The sequence below is a fragment of the Channa argus genome, chromosome 11 (genome assembly GCF_033026475.1).
Source record: "Channa argus isolate prfri chromosome 11, Channa argus male v1.0, whole genome shotgun sequence".
NCBI lineage: Eukaryota > Metazoa > Chordata > Actinopteri > Anabantiformes > Channidae > Channa > Channa argus.
Window position 1 is genome coordinate 23,108,434 of NC_090207.1, and position 19,621 is coordinate 23,128,054.

Below are 19,621 nucleotides of genomic sequence, written 5' to 3' on the forward strand. Positions count from 1 at the left end.
GAAGAAACTGGAGTACCCAGAAGAAAGAACATGCAAATGGTGGCAGCACCCACCACCACGCTGCTCGCAAAATATGTATGTTTGCAAATATCAAAAAAAAGGATGCAAGTCTGTGCAGAGGTAACAAAATATGCATTCCAATGTCATACTATACATATATTAAAGATTTATTTCAGATTGACCAGGTTGCTGTCTGCTATAGGTTTGAAAATGTAAGCTGTCTCACTCCTAAATAACTGGGCTTTTTCACAGCCTTGTTAATACTATTTATCATTGACTAACAAGGGATCACCCTACAAAAAGGTGCCAGAGACTATTGAACTGTTGTATTTGGACTCTAATGTTTACCCTCCCTTCCCTCCTGCTGCAACAGAAGTGGGATATTAAGTATTTATGACTGTCGGCTTCTGTCAGGCCACACACACGCACACACACACAATTATAGTGAGTTTGTACTGCCACTTGGTGTTAAAAGTGTAAAATGCAGATCATTTTCAAAAAACTTACCATCAAGCCTTCTGGTCAACAAAGACAGTTGACTGACTGATGTTAATGTTAATTGCTTGTTTGTCTGTGTCATGGCCCCCACTGTTGCCCAAAAAGGATTAAATACACATCAGCCAGACACACTGGCCCACAGCATGACATATGTCTTCATTCAAAACATATGGTCGATAGATTTATGCTCCCAGTAACATGACGTGTTAAATCGTAATTAATATACTTATGTTGAATTAGGCCTTCAGAATGTAATGGAAACAGGCAAGTTCCGGTTACAACTTTTTTCCTTTCTCTCTTTATTGAAAACATTAGTACAAACAGGCATTTTCAGTCAGAACATACTTTTACTTAACACCAATAAGAACATGACTGCTTCTTTAGTATGTATAGAAATAATAACAACTATATTTAAAAAATACAATAATGGAAATGAAATGTAAATAAGTAAATAAATATCTAATTAAATAAATAAACAACATTGTAAGAGGGGTTTACTTGTAATACAGTTTAAGGAAATTAAGTGGTTTCTGTGTGTTATTATTGATGACATGGCTTAGGGAATTTGTTAAGATGGACAATTCATTTTCAAAGGCCTCAAAAACAGGAAGAGATTTAAAAAAATCAACATTTAAAATTGAAATGCTTTCTAATGTTGGGACCGGGGCACAAAATGCATTGATCCTTTTATCAAATTAAGTAAAGCATAGTTTTAAGTTCAAATCCTTTGTCTCAGAAATGCGAGTTCTGAGACAAACTGATGTTGTATTGTTTCATGACGTAAAATTTCGCAACACTTCAAAACATCACACAGTATTTCACTTGCACAAAGCTCACGCCACCATGACGTCACTGGACTCTGAGAACAATGTTAAATTAGCCAGAATATTACTGAAATCAAGCAGATGCACCTTAAAAATTTTATCTCACATTGGCTGTTTGCAAATGTAGAAATATGTTTATATCATTGTATTTATATTTCAGTGTATTTCAAAGGAAAGGCTAGTAAACAAAGAAGAGAATATGGCATTTTAGAGTAGGGTACACAAGCCATTATAATGTTAAAGATCAGCTAAAAAGCCAGTGTTATAATGCAAATGTAAAAAAATATACCAGTCATAGGACACAGCAAACTGTGGGTGCTCTGAAAAACAGCGTTTAACATCCCTCCCTGTTTGGCAATTTATTTATATATTTGGCTATTTACATCTGATTTTATCTCCATCCTGAGGTGGATGCACTTCTGCAGATCATTTAATCAGCTCCATCCATAACTGGTCTAGGTGTAATTGTTTACATTATACTTTCTATAAACGTTAGGGGGCCTAGTGGCTTCCTCCCGGATAAAATGGGAAGGTTGCGGGAGGAAGGGCATCCGGCGTAAAAAAAAAAACAAGCAAACACATAAACCAAAAAACAAAGCTCGTGCCAGATCAACGTGCGGAACACGTTCCGCGGTGGCGACCCCTGAAGGGACAAGCCGAAAGCCTTTGCTGTATAATCGTTGTGGCACTGGCTTTATTTTGAAAACAGGAAGTTGTATTTTAGTTTTATTCCCGCTTACTTGACAAAATCTGGGGTTTTCGTGTGAAAAGTGTTGTGGAAAATCTAGACTGAAGCGTATCCGTATATCTGCCAAGCTAAATAACAGGTTTGTGTGTGGACCTTCGCTCTGCTAAGATGACAGAATTCCGGCATCGTGGAGGCAGAGACACCGAGCCACCGTTACAACAGCAGCCGTCAGAGGACAAGGTAACGTTAGCCAGGACCAGTCCTTCCATTTGGAAGCGATGCTAATGCTAGGTAGCCCGCTAGCTATTGCAAGACATTCACTTTAGTAGCTTGTGTAACTATAGCCAAATAAAAATGCGCGTCAGATCAACGTAAAGCGTCATTTAATAATGTATTGTTAAATGTAAGGTCGCTTACTTAGAAGAACAATTGCTATAATTTAAATGTTGGTACAAGCCCCTGAAATTGCGTTCTACAAATCATCCACCAAACTACTCAAATATTGGACTTGATTGGCTGATGCTACGTACCGTCTTCCTGGGTGTGTTTCGTGCAGAAAACAAATGCTAAAGTTAAAAATGTATTGAATTTAGTCCTGCGATTTTTACGGAGCAAATGCCGACATGCAGAGCAGTTATTTGTCCTTATTAAAGCATGTGCAGTTGTACTCGATCTGGCTTCTTTATTTTATGGAAAGGACAGCAACATTAAATGTTCGGTCAACGGTAGACATTTAGCTGCTAGCCACAAACACGGGCTACAAAAAAGCAGAGGAAGCTGAAAGTGGAGCCTCTGTTTAATAACTGCTGAGGACGCTCTTTGCTGTTGTTAGAAAACTATTTGCTTCTCCAGCTGCATAAGCTCAAATCAAGTATTTACTTTACAATACGAATGCCAAAACACGCAGACTGCGGCCCAGTCTGTGACAGCTCTAGCTTGACATGTTTATGTCTGATACGATATTATAAAAAAAATATATTATATTAAAAGTGAAGTTTGATAAATGTGTTGTCAACATGGATGAGCCAGTGAATAGTTGGAGCCAAAAGAGGGGCGTGTTGGTGATGGTGTGATGGATGTGGAGATGTTTCCAGGAGGAGGACATGATTACTAAAAATAGGAAAACTGCTTAAACCAGATGTCGAGGCATTAGCCACATCTCTGCAACAAGCCACAATGGACATGTCAGGGGAATAATGGTTTATCAATGATGCTCACTGTTTGTGCATTTACAGTTTTATTTTAAGAGTTTTATTTTGTTTCTCTGGTCTCTGATGTGCTTCAGAATAGTGGAAAATACAGCATTTAATGAAGATGATTCTTTAGCATTAGTGGGAAGATATTGCTAGTTTATGTATTTTATCACTGAAATTAACATTATGTCTTTAATTTGCTTTTAAATAAGCTGTTGAATGTCAGATTTGGGTTTCACTGTCCTGTCACTTATAAATAGGTAAACATTCATGATCATTGTCACTGCCATCCTAGTAGATCCAATTCCAGTGATGTAGTAATTGTAGCAGGGGGAAATGGAATTCTTCTGCCCGAGATACAATGTATTACCTGCATGATCTATAGATTAACATGTTTAAAAAATAGATAGTTTTATGAAATAAGGATATCAGTTGATATCAATTTTTATGGTGGTTTGCGTAAAACAGGCATAAAGTGAAATCCAGTTCACATTTCTTTTACCAATTCGAAGATGCCTTAAAAATTGAGTTGGAGCACCGAACTAGTGTACAGTCTAAGGACAGATTTGTGTTGAAATGACCACCTGAACACACGTGATCTTTAAACCTTTCAAAATGGTCATGAAAATATTTGTGTCTAATCAGCTCAAAGCACAACGCGGCTAAAAAACTGATGACAAACCTCTTTTCCTCTAGTTCTGGGGAAGAAATACTCTTCTGGATTCAGATGGCTTGGTGTAAAAGCTCTAAAGATTTAGGCCTTTACAGCATATTTGTGGTAACCTTTAACACTTTTAAACAATTTGAAGATGAACAAAATAGATGAGAGAGAGAGAGAGAGAGCGAGCGAGAGAGAGAGACCTATTTTTAAACTCAAGTATCCTGAATGACGGATATAGTCTCCATAGAAACCAGCAGGCGCAGAGTAGGTCTGTGTATGCTTCTACTTTCCGCTTGTGTCACTACAGACGGTGCAAGTTTCTATGAGTGTTTCCTATAATTTAATGAAAAGAAATGTCGTGGTTGCTTTTAGAATTGACGATCCAGAGAGATGGCTGATCGGCGCTCATCTCCGTTCAGAACATGTCCTACCTTTGTACTGATGCAAAAAATGTTTTTGCAGTACAAAGCAGCTTTCTACACCAGCGTGCAGATGCAGCAGTGTATTGATAAAAACGCACACAAAGGTGACACAGAAAAGAGTAATTCTGAACTGGAGGAAGTGAAGCCAAAAGCAGCCAAAAGAAAGATTTAATCTACCTATTCTACCTGAAGAGAAGTCACAGCATTTATACTCCTATAAATGCAGACTTTCATTTCTTTTTCTACTACTTAACATTAGTGGCTACTGGCAGCTAATGTCACTTTTAAAAGTAGGCTTTCCATTTTGTGACCTGGTTAATTAAAAATTCGCACCTAGATTCTAAGCAGAAAAATCTGTATATTTTTGTATCATAGAAGAAATGTTCCCAGTCTGGTGTGAGCGTGTTTGTTGTCACCGTTGTAACATTAAGCATGTAGAATTTGGCTGGAATAACACTGTAAAATGATAATACAAATTGAGGCAAAATGCAAAAAGCTATATTGATCGAAGGAATTTGACAGTTCAAGAAATTAACATCTGTTAGGTGTTATAACCCTAGTGTGAGACTGTGTGGTTTTCTTAAAACAGCAAGACAGCCATCTGCTGTGTGAAGGTGAGAGCCGCAAGTCTAATTTGGTCACACGCAACAGAGGGGTCAGTGAGATGGTGGTGAAAAGTAAAATGACTAAGTGACCTGAAGAAACCCCGCTGTTTTCATCAGGAGCTGCAGGTGAGACTAACTGGCACCATTTGATGACATCCATCCTTCAATCATAGTTGCCATAGAGAGATCACTATGTATTAAACAGGCCTCCATCAGTAAACAGATGGTTTTGAAAAGTCAACAATATGGACGGAGAATGGCGCTGTGTTTAGTCGCCTACATACAACCATGCTCTGCCAGACCTGCTACTATTTGCCTAATACATTACACAGTTTGCTTAATATGTGATATCGCTGAAGATGTTTAGTGAGTGTACTGTGTATGTATGTATTTGCGATTATGGGGCACACAATGTGCTTATGAGAGGGATGCTTCGGTTTTTTTTGTTAATTAGCACTTTTGCATATTGTCCAATCATAGCAGGTGTTTCAAACTTCGAGTGTTTTACATGTAGAAGCAGTGTGCACAGGGCGTTGGTGCATTTACAGTTAATCATTTGGCAGATGTTTTTGGCAGATTTCTTTTTTTAGGTTGCTAGTTGGCAGAAAGAAAGGAAGCAGAAGTTAGGTTTTTATTAACCTTTGTGCTAATTTCATTTTCAGAATTTCTATAATGTTAATTTTGCATCCCCCTGCATGCATTTTCAATATAAGGGACATTTAGCTAGTATAAATGTTGTCTCCTCAGAAGTACCAAAAATGCTCAAGGATTGTATTGAAAAAAGTTACAGTAAAATAATGTTAACAAAATTAATGCAAAAGTTTCCATTTCTCTTGATAAGTTAGAGAAAAATGAACATTTTCACTGATCAATGAAGATTTGTACTAACTTAATAGCACTAATGTATGTAATGTACACTAAATAGCATTATGATAAATATTATTTGTTTTACAAGTTTTTCCACTTTATAATGAGAGGATGAACACTTCTGCACCTAACTACACATTATGAAAACCTGGAGGGACTGAATAGACAGCTTTTCTAAATACGTTGTGATATATGTATGTATATAAAGGGTCCCCAGAATTTATGAGGGATTGATTATTTGTTGTGGTTGCAACATTGCAAATTCTTGGAGGGACAGATTGTTATGTGGTATTACAAGTTAAATATGTCTTCAGGACTGATTAATCCATATGTGGGAGCCATTATTTCAGCTACTATTTAGCCACCACCATTAGTTTGGGCTAAGTTTTTATTTTTTCTGTTTTGTCCTACTAGCAGTGTAAGAGAAATGCTGCTCTTTTGTTATATGCCATCAACATGAATCAGAACGAGGATATTGACTTTTTATCAGGAACTTGCAGCTTTAGCCTCAGTCTTGCCAGCATTATACCATGTATGTTGTGCCAAGCACACATGTAAAATACTTTAAAATAAATTAAAATTGTGGTTCATAAAGCACATCTGATGGAAAACCGTAAAAGCTTATAAAGACAGAGTTCAGCGAACTGTATATTTATTTTTACTCAGCTAGTGGAACAGATTAAAATGTACTTGTGAACATACACCATTTTATCTAACAAATCTTCTGCTTTTGTTTACATATGTGTGAGATTAAAGAAGCACGGTTTAAAAATGACTGCAAGTTCACTGTAGAAGCGGTAACATATGGGGGCAGGTTCAAAAACACTGTTCACTTTAATGTTCTGTTGCATCTTTTCAGCCAAGTTGAGTCTGAGCATTAGTAGGATTGGTAGAATGTACAACTGTTAAGGTTTACACAGCATTTAAATTCTGACCAATGTAATAAGTTGAGTTTACTATTTTGTGTTGTTTAGTGCTATTGACAGGACATTTTTATTTAAATGGTTTTAGTAAGAACCTAGTTCAGAAGCCAACATGAGAATTGAAATCAACATTCTCTGATCTACTGTGCTCATTATCAGATGACAATAAATGAGAATACTCTAAAATTAAGTAATCAAATATTTGAAATCCTCTGATGGGTTTAAGGGCAAGCCTTGCTCACACTTTTTAGAACCTAATATCTTTGCATTGCGTCTGGACCACAGAAGCTGTTGGCAGATCCTTACCATAAATTTTCCAGCTTATTTCAAGTGACACACTGTAGCTTTATCAGTTAGATTTGTGAAATGAGTTCACATAAAAACATTAATGCGCCTTTGATATAGCCAAACCTGATCATTGCAGCGAAATTGTAAATCACAAATGTTGAAAAAAAGCACTAAAATTTTAATATTAGTGTAAAAATGGTGATTAGAATAAGCTTACTGCTCACACAGTGACATACTCATAGAGCGATGTGCTGACAGTTTAGTTCGAATGAAGTTACACAAAACAATGCACATTTCTTAATTTATGAGGAGCTGCTTTTGCAATTATATGCTGAGGGAGAATGGTGCAAGATATGTTTTGTGTGATGTGATGGTTAAAATACCAAGAGCCTTGCAACAGTATCATGATTTAGCTTGAGGCTAAATTGCGGTTTACTGTAAATAGTATTTACTGTCGGCTTGACTGTTAAGCCTTTTACTACTCTTACACAGATGGTATAAAAATGAAAGAAGGTTCTATTTTAAAAACATTTAATGAAAATACTTATACTATATAAAAGTAGAACTTTCTGGTTTTTCTGGTAATTGTGTTACACATGTAGGGGTGGGGCGACATGTCGACATAATCGAAGTAGCGGTCAGCAGAGTTCCCATCAGCAGCTGACGGAGGAGGACAGCGATCAGTGAAAGTGACTGATTTCATGTTCAATTGTCTATTCTGTTACAGTATTTAAACTAAAGTCTTTACTGAGGAAAATGTATATTGCACCACGTTCCTTTAACTTGAATGGAACAAGCTAAAATAACTAGTCGAGAGACGTTATATTATGAGTCTATAAAACACAAATTACCAGTTAAGACTGGGCTGTTTTGGGGTGAAGGAATAATGCCCTGCACTGCAAACTTTGAATTATATTTAAATATATGATTGATGAATTTACATTTTTATAAAAATGAATTATCTTTTTTATTATATTATGTTATATTATTGCAGCGACCCAAGGGGAATGACCAAGGGGGAGAGACTTCTAAGCGCTAGGGATTGTGGGAGTTCTGTTCTGTGGGTTATTCTGTTGCATTATGTAGCAGTGTTGTTTCAGATACATGTTGTGTAGCTGAGGTTTAGCCAGTGGGTGGAGTCTATGTTGGCACCTTGACTGTAAGTGGTGCTGCAGCTGATCGCCTCTAGTTGCTTTTCCGGTTATGTTGTTCGTGTCTTACCCAAATATATTTGTCGTCTTGGATATGTGGGGTGTATGTTGTAGGGATGGGCAATGCCAACTTTTTTCCTTTTGATACTTTACGATTAGATTATGATACTTTTGTAGCGATACGATACCGTTACAATAGCAGGAAAACAAAGTGATTGCACAGTGTTCATTAATAACTTTATTCCAATTATAATAAAAATTATTAGACTACAAATGAGTAGAACATTTTTTTAATTTATCGCTCACAAACCTGCATGAAGCCTGTGAAACATCATAACGCAACATAATCGTCGCATCATTATCAACATCAGCAGCAACATCGTCTTCAACAAAAAAATGCAAAATGATAATTTCATTTGTTTAATTACACTTAAAGAGAATTTGGAGGGATTGCTGCTATGTGGCACCACTTTTTTGCTGACGAAGCACGTGGCATTATTTTGGGGGAAAAATAGCACCACATTACGCTTCTCTTTATCTCTTGGCCATCAATGCTGCTGTGGAGCTGCTTACTTTGAGGTAACTCTGAGCAGAGGGAGTGAGCATTCATTCAAAAAAAAATAAAAGGAATGAGTCAGTGCTTGAATGATATACATCTGATAGGCTGACATCATGTGACACGAAAGACCATCAAAAATACACCTGGGATAGTTTTCACACATGAATTTAATGCACAAAACTCTCCGAAGATGCAGAAGGCTGCGTATGCGGCAGGAAGGGCAATTGGCACAAAAACCCTGAAGGAACAAGCCTAAAGTCGTTGATCTATAGAATTTGCTTTGAAATATCAGTGTTTTATTTCTCCTCTGAATGTCTGTCAGGGCTCAGACAGTGAGCTGAGGGTGGAAAAAGAGGGCGTGTCAGACGGTGAATCTAAGGGGGACTCAGGGGTCCCAGAGGTGCCAGTCTCTCCTGATGACACTCCTGAGGTTCTTAACAAGGCCCTTTCTGGACTCTCCTCAAGGTAATTTCTGGTGAAGGGAAAACCATACTGCTAAGTTGTGTGTGTGCACCCGTGAAAGATATCTTATAGCATTAGTGGCATTTTTTATGGGAGGCATAAAACTATAGTTTTAGAGGCTATAAACCAATTATCTAAAGGCTCTGTGTTTTGTTATTTAGTGAGATGCATGCATTTGTTCCCCTCTCTCCTTCAGATGGAAGAACTGGTGGGTACGAGGCATCCTCACATTAGCTATGATCTCCTTCTTCTTCTTCATTATCTACCTGGGCCCAATGGTGCTTATGATGATTGTAAGTACAAACATTTGTAGCTTCACTGAAGTGAAAACTACAGCGAGTTGTGGAGCATGTTGAGATTCATAATTGCTCTCAGCAGCAAGTTCTGTGCATTTCAACTTTGGCACACAAATAAAAGATTAATCTCATGGGTTTCGGAATCTCTAATATCATGCAAGATTGCTGCTTCTGTCATCTGGGAATTCTGTTGAAATAGCCTTCACAGCTGTATTTGTGTCAGTAGCACAGCATAATTAAGCAAACACACACACACTTCTGATTCTCCAATCATTTCAGAACTAGTGATGCCGTGTTTCTCTGTGTAGGTCCTCTGTGTTCAGATCAAGTGCTTCCAAGAGATTATCACAATCGGCTACAGTGTGTATCACTCCTACCACCTGCCCTGGTTCAGGACATTGAGCTGGTGAGGACGTATTAATAAAGTACACAAACATTCATACATTTTAGAGAGGTGCCATAAGCACAACAAATTTCCTTGATTGCATCTCTCTAAACGTATTATCTCATGTTTTATTTTTGTTGCAGACTTCATGAGGTTTGCTATTAGACCTGTGTTAAACTTAAAGTAGATTGTAGATCATTAAACCAGCGAAAATGGCAAAGAAATCATTAATGTTGTTTTAGTGATAGTGCAGGGGTTTTCAAGTTGTGATGCTCTGGACCTCATTACAGACAGAACTGAAACAAATCCGTTGTCGAAACCTTAATTGCCTTTGTAAGCTGTGTGTCAGGAAACGGTTGCAGCTGCAACTGCTGACCACTTTGCTAAACAATTTAATGGCTCAAATACAATAACTTTCTATTTTGGAACATGGGCATGCACTTGCTGCCTTCCCTTATGCAGTGCTGTTGCCTTATGTCAGAAGGTAGGTCAAACCATTTGAAAACCTCTTGTATAGTGTGATAGAGTCTAATAGAGTGGAGACCTGACATTCACTTTGCCATGTTTTTGATGAAGGTAGTAAAACATTTACATGCAGTGCAGTGTGGAATTGCACAATATTGAAATTCACTATGCAGAGAAGTGAGTCTATGAAAATTGGTTATTCACAGGCTGTATTTATTTCAAGATAATTTAAAATCAAAACGTTTCCAAATCCATATAATTAAAATGTGATGTGTCTTTTAACCACTTGCAGCTGCACATTCTACATGGAGCCAGAGACTAACTGCTGTTATTAAAGCTGTGAGTTGTGCACTTTTGCTTCAAACCTTTGTGCCACAGGTACTTCCTCCTCTGTGTAAACTACTTCTTCTACGGTGAGACTGTGACTGATTACTTCTTCACACTGGTGCAAAGGGAGGAGCCGCTTCGCATCCTCAGCAAATACCACCGCTTTATCTCCTTTGCTCTCTACCTCACAGGTACAAACACGGTGACAGTTAATATGAAAGTGAAACTTACACAAATCCATCTTACATTGATATGAGGAAACCTTTCCAGTTGTTAATTTGTTGCCTGTGGGCCACAAAACTGCAAATCAATTCAGGTCACATTTTGCTATCTTGGAACTAAAAAGACAGGTTTATAGGCCATGGGTTAGCACACAATTGAAACACTTGAATACAGTTGGCAACCTCTAGCCAAACAGTTTTCTAATGAATAATACTTCCTACCAACAAGTGCCCAAAGTTCTGTTGTACACTAATCCGAAGGTGAAACAAGCTTAAATTAGGTGAATGACCTTACGGTCAAAGAAGGGAAACTTTTATTTTATCAAATCATGTCCTTAGACTAAGAAAACCAAACTTAGCACAATTTTCACATAAAATGCTTTACATTTAATGTGAGTGGAATGTTCACACTGCTATCATATAATTCAACTGCTATTGTCTCAGCAGATGGCAGTGACAGATACATTAATGTGCTGGAAAGGAGAAATATGAGTAACTGTGATAAAGTAATGTTTTTATGTAGATTGGTGTCCCTTATTATGTTAGTCAGTTATTTCGGCGCCATGCTAGGTAGATGAGTCCCACTTCCTTTACTGCAGGGTGTAACAGGTCTATTAGATGCCAAACAGGATGTGGTGAGGAGGGAAGCAACCAGACTGCTGCTGCCTCTCCCCTGCTAGTGTCAAGGTAACAGTGATAGGCCAACCTCACATTGGTGTAGTGACAATACATTTTTTTGAATTGTGTCGATACTATGTAAAACCTGGGAAGGAGATAATATTCTGATATTTTTAAAAAAAACAACAAACAACTTTATAGAGGGTAGAATATAATTGGTTAAACGTTTCTCTCTGGTGCACTCTCACCTCAGTTTTGTGTACAGTATAAATGAAATGGCTCCAGCAGTCCTCAGCTCATGTCTGCACATTATTATTGGGCTATTTCTGAAGTAGTTCAGTCTAAATTTAGACCAAAGTCAACCTGAATTAGGAATTGATGCTTCTTACTCTTCTTACTACATCTACAATTATAATTATGTCTGATGACTTGTTTCATTCATTATTTGTCCTATTGTTACAGGTTTCTGTATGTTTGTGCTGAGTTTAGTGAAGAAACACTACCGCCTTCAGTTCTACATGGTAAGAAGCACTCTGCCTGCTCTACGCCAATAGCCTCAATGCTTCTGCCTTATTGATGAGTCTAGCTAAAATGCAGTCCATCAAGTAAATGGGGCCACAGATTATTTTTCAAAAGAAGAGCAGGCAATCTGCAACAGCAAATCTAATCAACACAAAAGGTGCCCAGAGCGTATCTTCCATTAGTGTCAGGCTTTTTTTTTTTTTTTCCAACCGAGAGACAACCTGTGCTCGTGGTCTTTGCGAGACCTTTGCTCGTGTGTTATCTCAATCTTTATCCTTACATGGTTTTGCAGAGCACAGGTGGTTACAGCTACAGTACACGTCCTTTGTCTTTTACTGTTTGTTAGAGCAGGGAGTTGAGTGAATGTTGAATACAGCAAGTTTTTGTCAAACTAAACTCCCCATGATTTTCATGAACAATACTGATTTAGTCTCTAATTTAGTTTAGTTACTATTGCCACTACCCCGTTTTTCCTACTAAAAAATGTTGTGCTGTTCATTGTTAACTCTGGGTGGTGTCCCTGTGTATAATCTTCATGTCCGTTTCCTGAAGAAATCAATCACTGGGAAATGACTTGTCTCAGAAAATGTTATGTCTTTTTAAATATACTTGGTTAATCTCCTTGTATTGCCTTCACAGTTTGGTTGGACCCATGTTACCCTGCTGATCGTGGTGACCCAGTCTCATCTTATTATTCACAACCTGTTTGAGGGGATGATCTGGTGTGTATATACACCCTTTATGCTGTACAGCTGAACTAAATGAGCAACTGTCTGTCTCCTACCATGGCTACTACTTTAAAATGCAATAATCTTCATTTAATAGTCTTAGTTAGCTTGGAAATGTCCTTACGGTCTCAGATCGTCTCACCACACTTGTCTTGTTTCATAAAGTGTTCTGATGTAGACTCATTTGACTGATACAGGTTCATTGTGCCAATATCCTGTGTCATCTGTAATGACATCATGGCCTACATGTTTGGTTTCTTCTTTGGCCGAACCCCTCTCATCAAGGTTGGTTGGTTTTGTTTTTTGTGCCAGCAAATTACAGTATAAAGATGATTCTTCTGTTACACTTTGTTTAGAATGGCGGTTTAGGTTATTACTGACAAATGTACATGGGTTAATTGAAGATATTGTTTAGTACTTGATTGAACTGTGTGTGAATCTTTTATCGACGCCTTGAATTTGGTCATTGCAGCTGTCCCCTAAAAAGACATGGGAGGGATTCATTGGTGGATTGTTCGCCACTATCGTGTTTGGCATCATGGTACGATATGATTTTTTTTTTTTTTTTTTTACAGCTTTGCTTTTAATAGAGAATTTTAGTGTTTGTGTGGACTTTCCCAAAGCTTCTAAAATCCTTAAAGAAGCTCAACTTTTCCATGTTACATTTTCATCAGGTTTCATTGGAAGATTAAATTCCCCATCCTACTGTAGGTCAGAGCCTGGCTACGTTGTGTCAGATCAGATACATTTTATCACCATGACAAAAGATGATAATAATTTGTTAAAGTCTGCATTAAAGATTACATAACAAAAATCTAATTTAGCTTAGTTTTTTCAGTTTCACCTACAGTCACTTTAGTCCCTAAATGCCTTAAACACACACAGAGCACCATATCTGTACAAGCGGCCAATGTTAAGAATTTTATGCAGACATGTTGTTAATTATTTAAAATAAAGGTTGCACACAAAGAAAAGTGAGAGTAGGTAGGATGTCTGCCATTTTCATATCCCAGAGCTAACAACACTGTCTTGTCAGTGAACAAGCTGGAGAAATAGCAGGTTCGGGAACTGAAGATGACAAAATAATGCCAAAAGAACATGTGCAGCCTACGTACATAACTGGTGTGACTCTAGAGAACTGCTGGCTTTGACATTTGACTAGCACATGTAGCACTAATCTCAATTTCATAATTTTATTCACATTATTCAAAAAACAAAAATTAAATTAATCAAATAATAACAAACAGTGCCACAGAAAGTTACATTTATTCAACAAGAAAGAGAGACACAGTAATATATGAGCTGGCTATAGAAAGCTTTAATAAGTAAAGTCCCTGCCATTTACCCTCAGATGTGTTAACAGCTGGTAATGTTGTGCATAGTAACCAGTCCTTGCTCTCCTCCTAGCTCTCCTATGTGATGGCTGGCTACCGCTACTTTGTGTGTCCAGTGGAGTTCAACAACGACTCCAACAGATTCCAGGTAGACTGTGAGCCATCTGACCTCTTCCAGCTTCAGGACTATGCTCTGCCCAGCATCCTGGAGTCTGTGACTGGATGGGTAAGACTCACCTGCAGTGTCCTTCATCGATCTGGACTCATCTATTTGATTTTGTGTTTCCAAAAGTTACATTTAAAATATCATCAAATATCAATGTGCTGCAGTAAGTGCAAGTAAGGTTGATGTTAAAACGTTAATGTTAAAAATTAATATTAATGGTATAAATGCTCCATGCAGGATTGCAATCCAAATGGACTAAAAGGGGTAAAAGTACTGACTTATGAGTGAACCATTCATCAAACAGTCCTACATTAAACCACTGGTTTAAGGTTTTTAGCTGCTGGCTTCTGTTGACTGGTTGAATCTAACCATCCCTTTCTGTCTCCACAGACCACTGTGCGTCTCTATCCATTCCAGATCCACAGCATTGCTCTGTCTTCCTTCGCCTCTATTGTGGGACCCTTTGGTGGCTTCTTTGCCAGTGGCTTCAAGAGAGCCTTCAAGATCAAGGTAGGAATGAAGGAAACTACTATGTTGACCCCGGACATAACCATCCAACTTCCAGTTAGCAGCTGCTGCTGTCTGAGTGTTTTCCTGTTCATATTTGCATAGTCTGCCTGATAAAAATAGTGTGTTTTGCTTAATTGCACATGTGTACATTTCCTATCTATACATTTATTTAACTAATTGTATTACTGTTTATGTCTATTAATAACACAAATCTTTCTTTTTTGCTTTACTTTATGCTTAAAAAGTTCTATCTTTTATCCTCAGGATTTTGCTAACACTATCCCGGGTCATGGTGGAATTATGGACAGATTTGACTGCCAGTACCTGATGGCCACATTTGTTAACGTATACATCGCCAGCTTCATCAGGTAAAAACACAGCACCTGTAATAAAGTGTGACATGTACTTATTATAGTGTCAGTTTTTGTCCTTGGTACCCAAACATTTCTTCTCTATTATAATCTCTGAATGCTGAAGCTACACATGCACATTACTTTCTGCTCACAATCCCAAAATGCAATGCTCTCTATTTTAGAAATTAGAATATTACAGACAATTAGTAAATGTACAATTGACTGTTCACTTTTAAATGAACTACTCAGTGTAAATTAAATAGGTAGATTTCAGACACACAAAGTTCACTATGTTTATTGTTGTAGCAAGCGAGCGAACCATGATAAGTGGTTCAGCTCATGTTAGTACAAATAAAAACCATAAAACCTATTTCTTACAATTTTGCTCCAGTTTTTTGTTTTAGTGTAGATTTATGCACACTATTCTAACATGTAGAAAATCCTAGCCTAACATGTCTGTCTGGCCTAGTTATGCTTGCTCAGCTATATGATTGGAATATCAGTGGTTAGTGATTTAAGAGTGATCAATAAAAGGTCCTGGCGATTTTATCTTTACTTGTCAATTTTTTATGACACCCCTTAGGGGCCCAAACCCCAGCAAGGTGATCCAGCAGCTCCTGGCTCTCCGTGCAGATCAGCAGCTCCACATCTTCAACTCCCTGAAGACTCACCTGACCGAGAAGGGTCTGCTGCCAGCACTGGAGGAAGCTGCTGCTTAGAGCCATCTGCAACCACATCAACTCACCCTGAGAGGGAGACCAGAGAGGAGGGCAGCGCCTGGGTGCTCTGCACAGCTTCAGACTTCTGGGAGACTTGTGAGCGACAACACGTATAAGAGAAAAAAGAAAAACTACAAAAATCTACAGCTTTGGGTCATTCCATTTTATTTGGACTCGAGAGTCGTGTATGTTTGTTTATACAGTCTGTGAATCTGCCACCAGTGTTTGAGGTTGAGCTAGTTAGTTACTATACTGTACACATTTCTATTTTATCAAACTTGTCTATTCGCACTGTTAAAGTGCTGGTCAGGTGTGCATTTCAACCTGTATACAGATTTCCTCTATATTCAATTAATGTGTTAATATTTTAATTGTACTGTGTTTTGTTTTAATGCACTGCTCAACCCTGGTCCTCATTGTGATGTTATTCCATTTACACCCTTTCCCAAATTTGAAAGTTTTGATAGTGTTTTATTTATACATAGAGGGTTTTATATTTTTTATGTTCTGTTTTATTTTAATGTTATGTCTGCGTCTGTTTATTCAGACTCAATTCACTTGTGCCATCTGCCACATGTGTTTGTGTGTGTTTTTCATGTGTTTGCTCTCACTTGTCATTTCAAAGCCTCTCATGCTCGGCCAAATCACTGACAACATATTACCAAGTTACCGTGCGACGTGGGGTATCTAACGTTTTTACTTATCAGCATGTGAGGTGGAACTAACCAAGTTTAATCCAGACTTTCAGTTGAACAGTACCAAGTTTTTGCAGTTTTATACATGAAGCTCCACACAAAAATATGTGTTATTAGGAATCTAAAGAGATCTCTGAAGGCCAGTGCTTAGGACACCAGCACCACACTTTCCTTCACCAGGTCTCATGGCAGAAACAGAAAGCTTGTATTTTAGAGAAACACACAGTCATGATAATTTTCTTGTTTGTTTTTTTGTATTTGACCCGTTCTGTGTACTGTACATGTGTTGTATCTGCAACAATTGAGGAGCTGTTACAGCTTTTCCACATACCCGGGAAGATGTTTGAGGTTGTTGGATTAAGGCTTCTGTTTGTGTCATTTTTGGGTTTGCACTATTTGTAACAGGCTCACTGATTTTGTCATCACCTTTGTCTGTGAGTTGTGACCTCATTGTGCTTCCAGTTTCAGAGCACAAACCCTGAATATGACTATCAATGGAGAACTGAACATATTTGACTGAAACATTAGCTTAAAATTGGCCTGCTGTCTTTACATGTATCTGGATACAGTCACTTATTGTACACACACAAATGGTCATTCCCAGAGGTTTCATTGAGGATTATTTGATACTTGTACCAAAGGCAAGTGTGTGTTTGGTTTCCTGATAAAATATAAAAGCTGAAGTTTCTGTACTACCTGGTTCATTTCTGGTTTTTAAACTTTTTAAATTAATTTCACCCCCAGTATCTTGGTATTGTCTGTAGTTGACCTGCAAGAACAAGTGCTACTCAGACTAAACACTTACTTGTTGCCTTCTGTGGCTGTGGAGTTTTTGAAAGGCTGAACCTAATAATGTCAAATTGATGTCATTAGCGTCTCAGTAATGCTGCGTTTCAAACAGTGGTTGCAATTCAATTATGGGAGCACTTTTGATTTTAGAATGGACAAATGAACAACACTACAGAGATAAGAATTGTAGTATCGACTAACAGTCACTTTACCGCCGCATCTGCTGCATCTGTGTTTAATCTGGCTTTTGCGAGTTTCCAACTTCATGGAAGCGCAGTAGTAATTTCATTGATTCATTTATCCACCCACCTCCTCGGTGCTTAAATGACTCAGCCGAAAATGTTTCATTCTTTTTACTAAGAAATTAATTTCATTTTGTTAAAATTTGCCAATATGGAAAAGTTGGGCAGCAAATTTCTTGCAATTGTGAGATTAATATTTTTAAGAAATGAAAAGAAAAATGTGATTATGCTTGTATTTAAAATTTAAAAAGTTTAGTAGATTTCTAAAAGCCTAAATTACAAATGATTGAATGACTTGGTAATTGATGTGTCCAACTCGTTAATAATAGGGGGAATGTGCGCAGTAGGTCGAGCAGTCGTACACCAATCCCCCAGTAGCTGGTTTGATCCCCAGCTCCTCCGGTCACATGTTGAAGTGTCCTTGAGCAAGACACTGAACCCCAACTTAGTCGCTCCTGGTGAGTGTTGGCCAGCTGCATAGCAGCTCCTCCATCGGCGTGTGAGTGTGTGTGTGAATAGGTGAATAAGAAGCAGTGTAAAGCGCTTTGAGTGCCAATAGGTAGAAAAGCGCTATATAAGTGGAGACCATTTAATTATACAGTTCTGGTTTGTTGGTCCAGCGTATGTTGGTCCAACTCATTAGATAGACAAAAATTTAGTTGTAATCATCCTGTCATACATCAGCCAGTCACCTCATCACGTCTGCACATTCATTAAATCAAAAAATTGGTTTGTTCTTGTGTCCGTGAAGCCAAGCGAACTCTGTGGCGGTCGGGTGAAGTACTGTAGGTGTTCACATATAACAGGCAGAAATGTCTTTTTATTCAGCAATATGAACATACAGTAGTCAGTGTAGCAGGGGCTTGAAGGTCATTATCTACTGCAAGTGTTTCTCCATGGTCATCGTGTAAAACCGCTTATAAACATGCTATTGTCTGTGTGCAGCAAATGTGCTTCACTTCGTCAGGGTCAATATGCAAATAGTTTGCTTTCAATTTCCTCATTTTCTCCAAATGATTTTTTTTTTCAGTTCTATTTGATTCCATTTTAAATCACACACATGCATGGATTTACATGTTTTGTTTAGTTGCATTTGAATGTTACTGAGTTTGTATTTACTTGTGTAATGTGCAAGTAGTCTTACCTTTATCTTTCCTAAAGTATTTATTTTATTTACTGTAAGCAAATGACTATATTGTACATTTCAGAAGATGCTTAGAAACCTGTTGAGTGTTTATTTAAAGTTTCATTATTGCTATACAGTATATGAAAGAGTATTGAGATAGCAGAAAAATATTTTTCTCTTTTTATTGTTGCTGTGACTTTAGTGCACTTGTGTGTTTCCTAGACTTTTTCTTTTGTAGCTGTCATGTGTCAGCTTGTGTGTCACAGTGCAAGCAGGAGCAGTGTGCTGTGCTGCACTGGCTTCTTCTGAGCAGACAGGAAGTTTCCAGAAAGTAGCGCGGGGATTGGTGCCGTCAATTTCGTATATATTTCTCTGGTGTCAGCCACTCTGGGCTGGTTTTGGTGTTTGAGGTTTTAGCCCTGCAGAAACTGCCATTTCTCAGTTGTTACAGACAGCCACTAGAGAGAGCTGGAGCTCCTGTGGTCGACACTGATGCTGCATCTAAGCAGCAGGTTTTGACCTTTTGTCACTGCTGTTTGATACATTCTAGGACCAATAAAGTGGAGATTGGCTGAAAGGCAGAACATAAGGTATTTAGTATCTAATCTTTAATCTAATCCAGGAAAACCCCTCTGTGCCATTTTCAGTCAACACAGTGGCACTTTGCTGATGTCAATCCTGTCCAGCCAGGACCCTCTAGACAGAATGTATGGGAGTTGTGACTGTGCCACAGTGTTTAGACTCCCCTTTGTGAACCTTTTATTTTGTGGCTATAGATTCTCTTATAACACTATATGATTTCAGTATATCATTTTTTAAACTGTGCAATGGTTTGTGTTGAGTTGTACATTTGCTTAGAGAAAAGTTGTACTCTTTCTTGCCAAACAGTGCTTTGCCTTAGTTCAGAGAACATTAAAATATTTAAAAGAAAAATCATGTGGTTTGCTTTGTGTGCCTGGTTTCTTCCGTCTTGGTGTCCTTCCC

General features: G+C 37.9%; 1 protein-coding gene across 1 annotated transcript; it reads left to right on the forward strand.

The window, feature by feature from the left end:
* Positions 1-1,914: 1,914 nt before the first annotated feature.
* Positions 1,915-19,573, forward strand: cds2 (CDP-diacylglycerol synthase (phosphatidate cytidylyltransferase) 2). Its single transcript, XM_067521405.1, has 13 exons — positions 1,915-2,250; positions 9,002-9,144; positions 9,338-9,434; positions 9,746-9,843; positions 10,666-10,805; positions 11,916-11,974; positions 12,615-12,697; positions 12,901-12,988; positions 13,176-13,244; positions 14,111-14,263; positions 14,594-14,713; positions 14,978-15,081; positions 15,650-19,573. Exons 1-13 carry the CDS (start codon positions 2,179-2,181, stop codon positions 15,783-15,785), a joined length of 1,362 nt encoding a protein of 453 aa, XP_067377506.1. The 5' UTR covers positions 1,915-2,178; the 3' UTR covers positions 15,786-19,573.
* Positions 19,574-19,621: the final 48 nt, after the last annotated feature.

Excerpts from the sequence above, each read along its gene's own strand:
- cds2 (XM_067521405.1), top strand. The coding sequence starts at position 2,179 with ATGACAGAATTCCGGCATCGTGGAGGCAGAGACACCGAGCCACCGTTA. Across the intron at positions 9,844-10,665 it reads TGGTTCAGGACATTGAGCTG|GTACTTCCTCCTCTGTGTAA; the intron begins GTGAGGACGTAT and ends TTTGTGCCACAG. Across the intron at positions 10,806-11,915 it reads CTTTGCTCTCTACCTCACAG|GTTTCTGTATGTTTGTGCTG; the intron begins GTACAAACACGG and ends CTATTGTTACAG.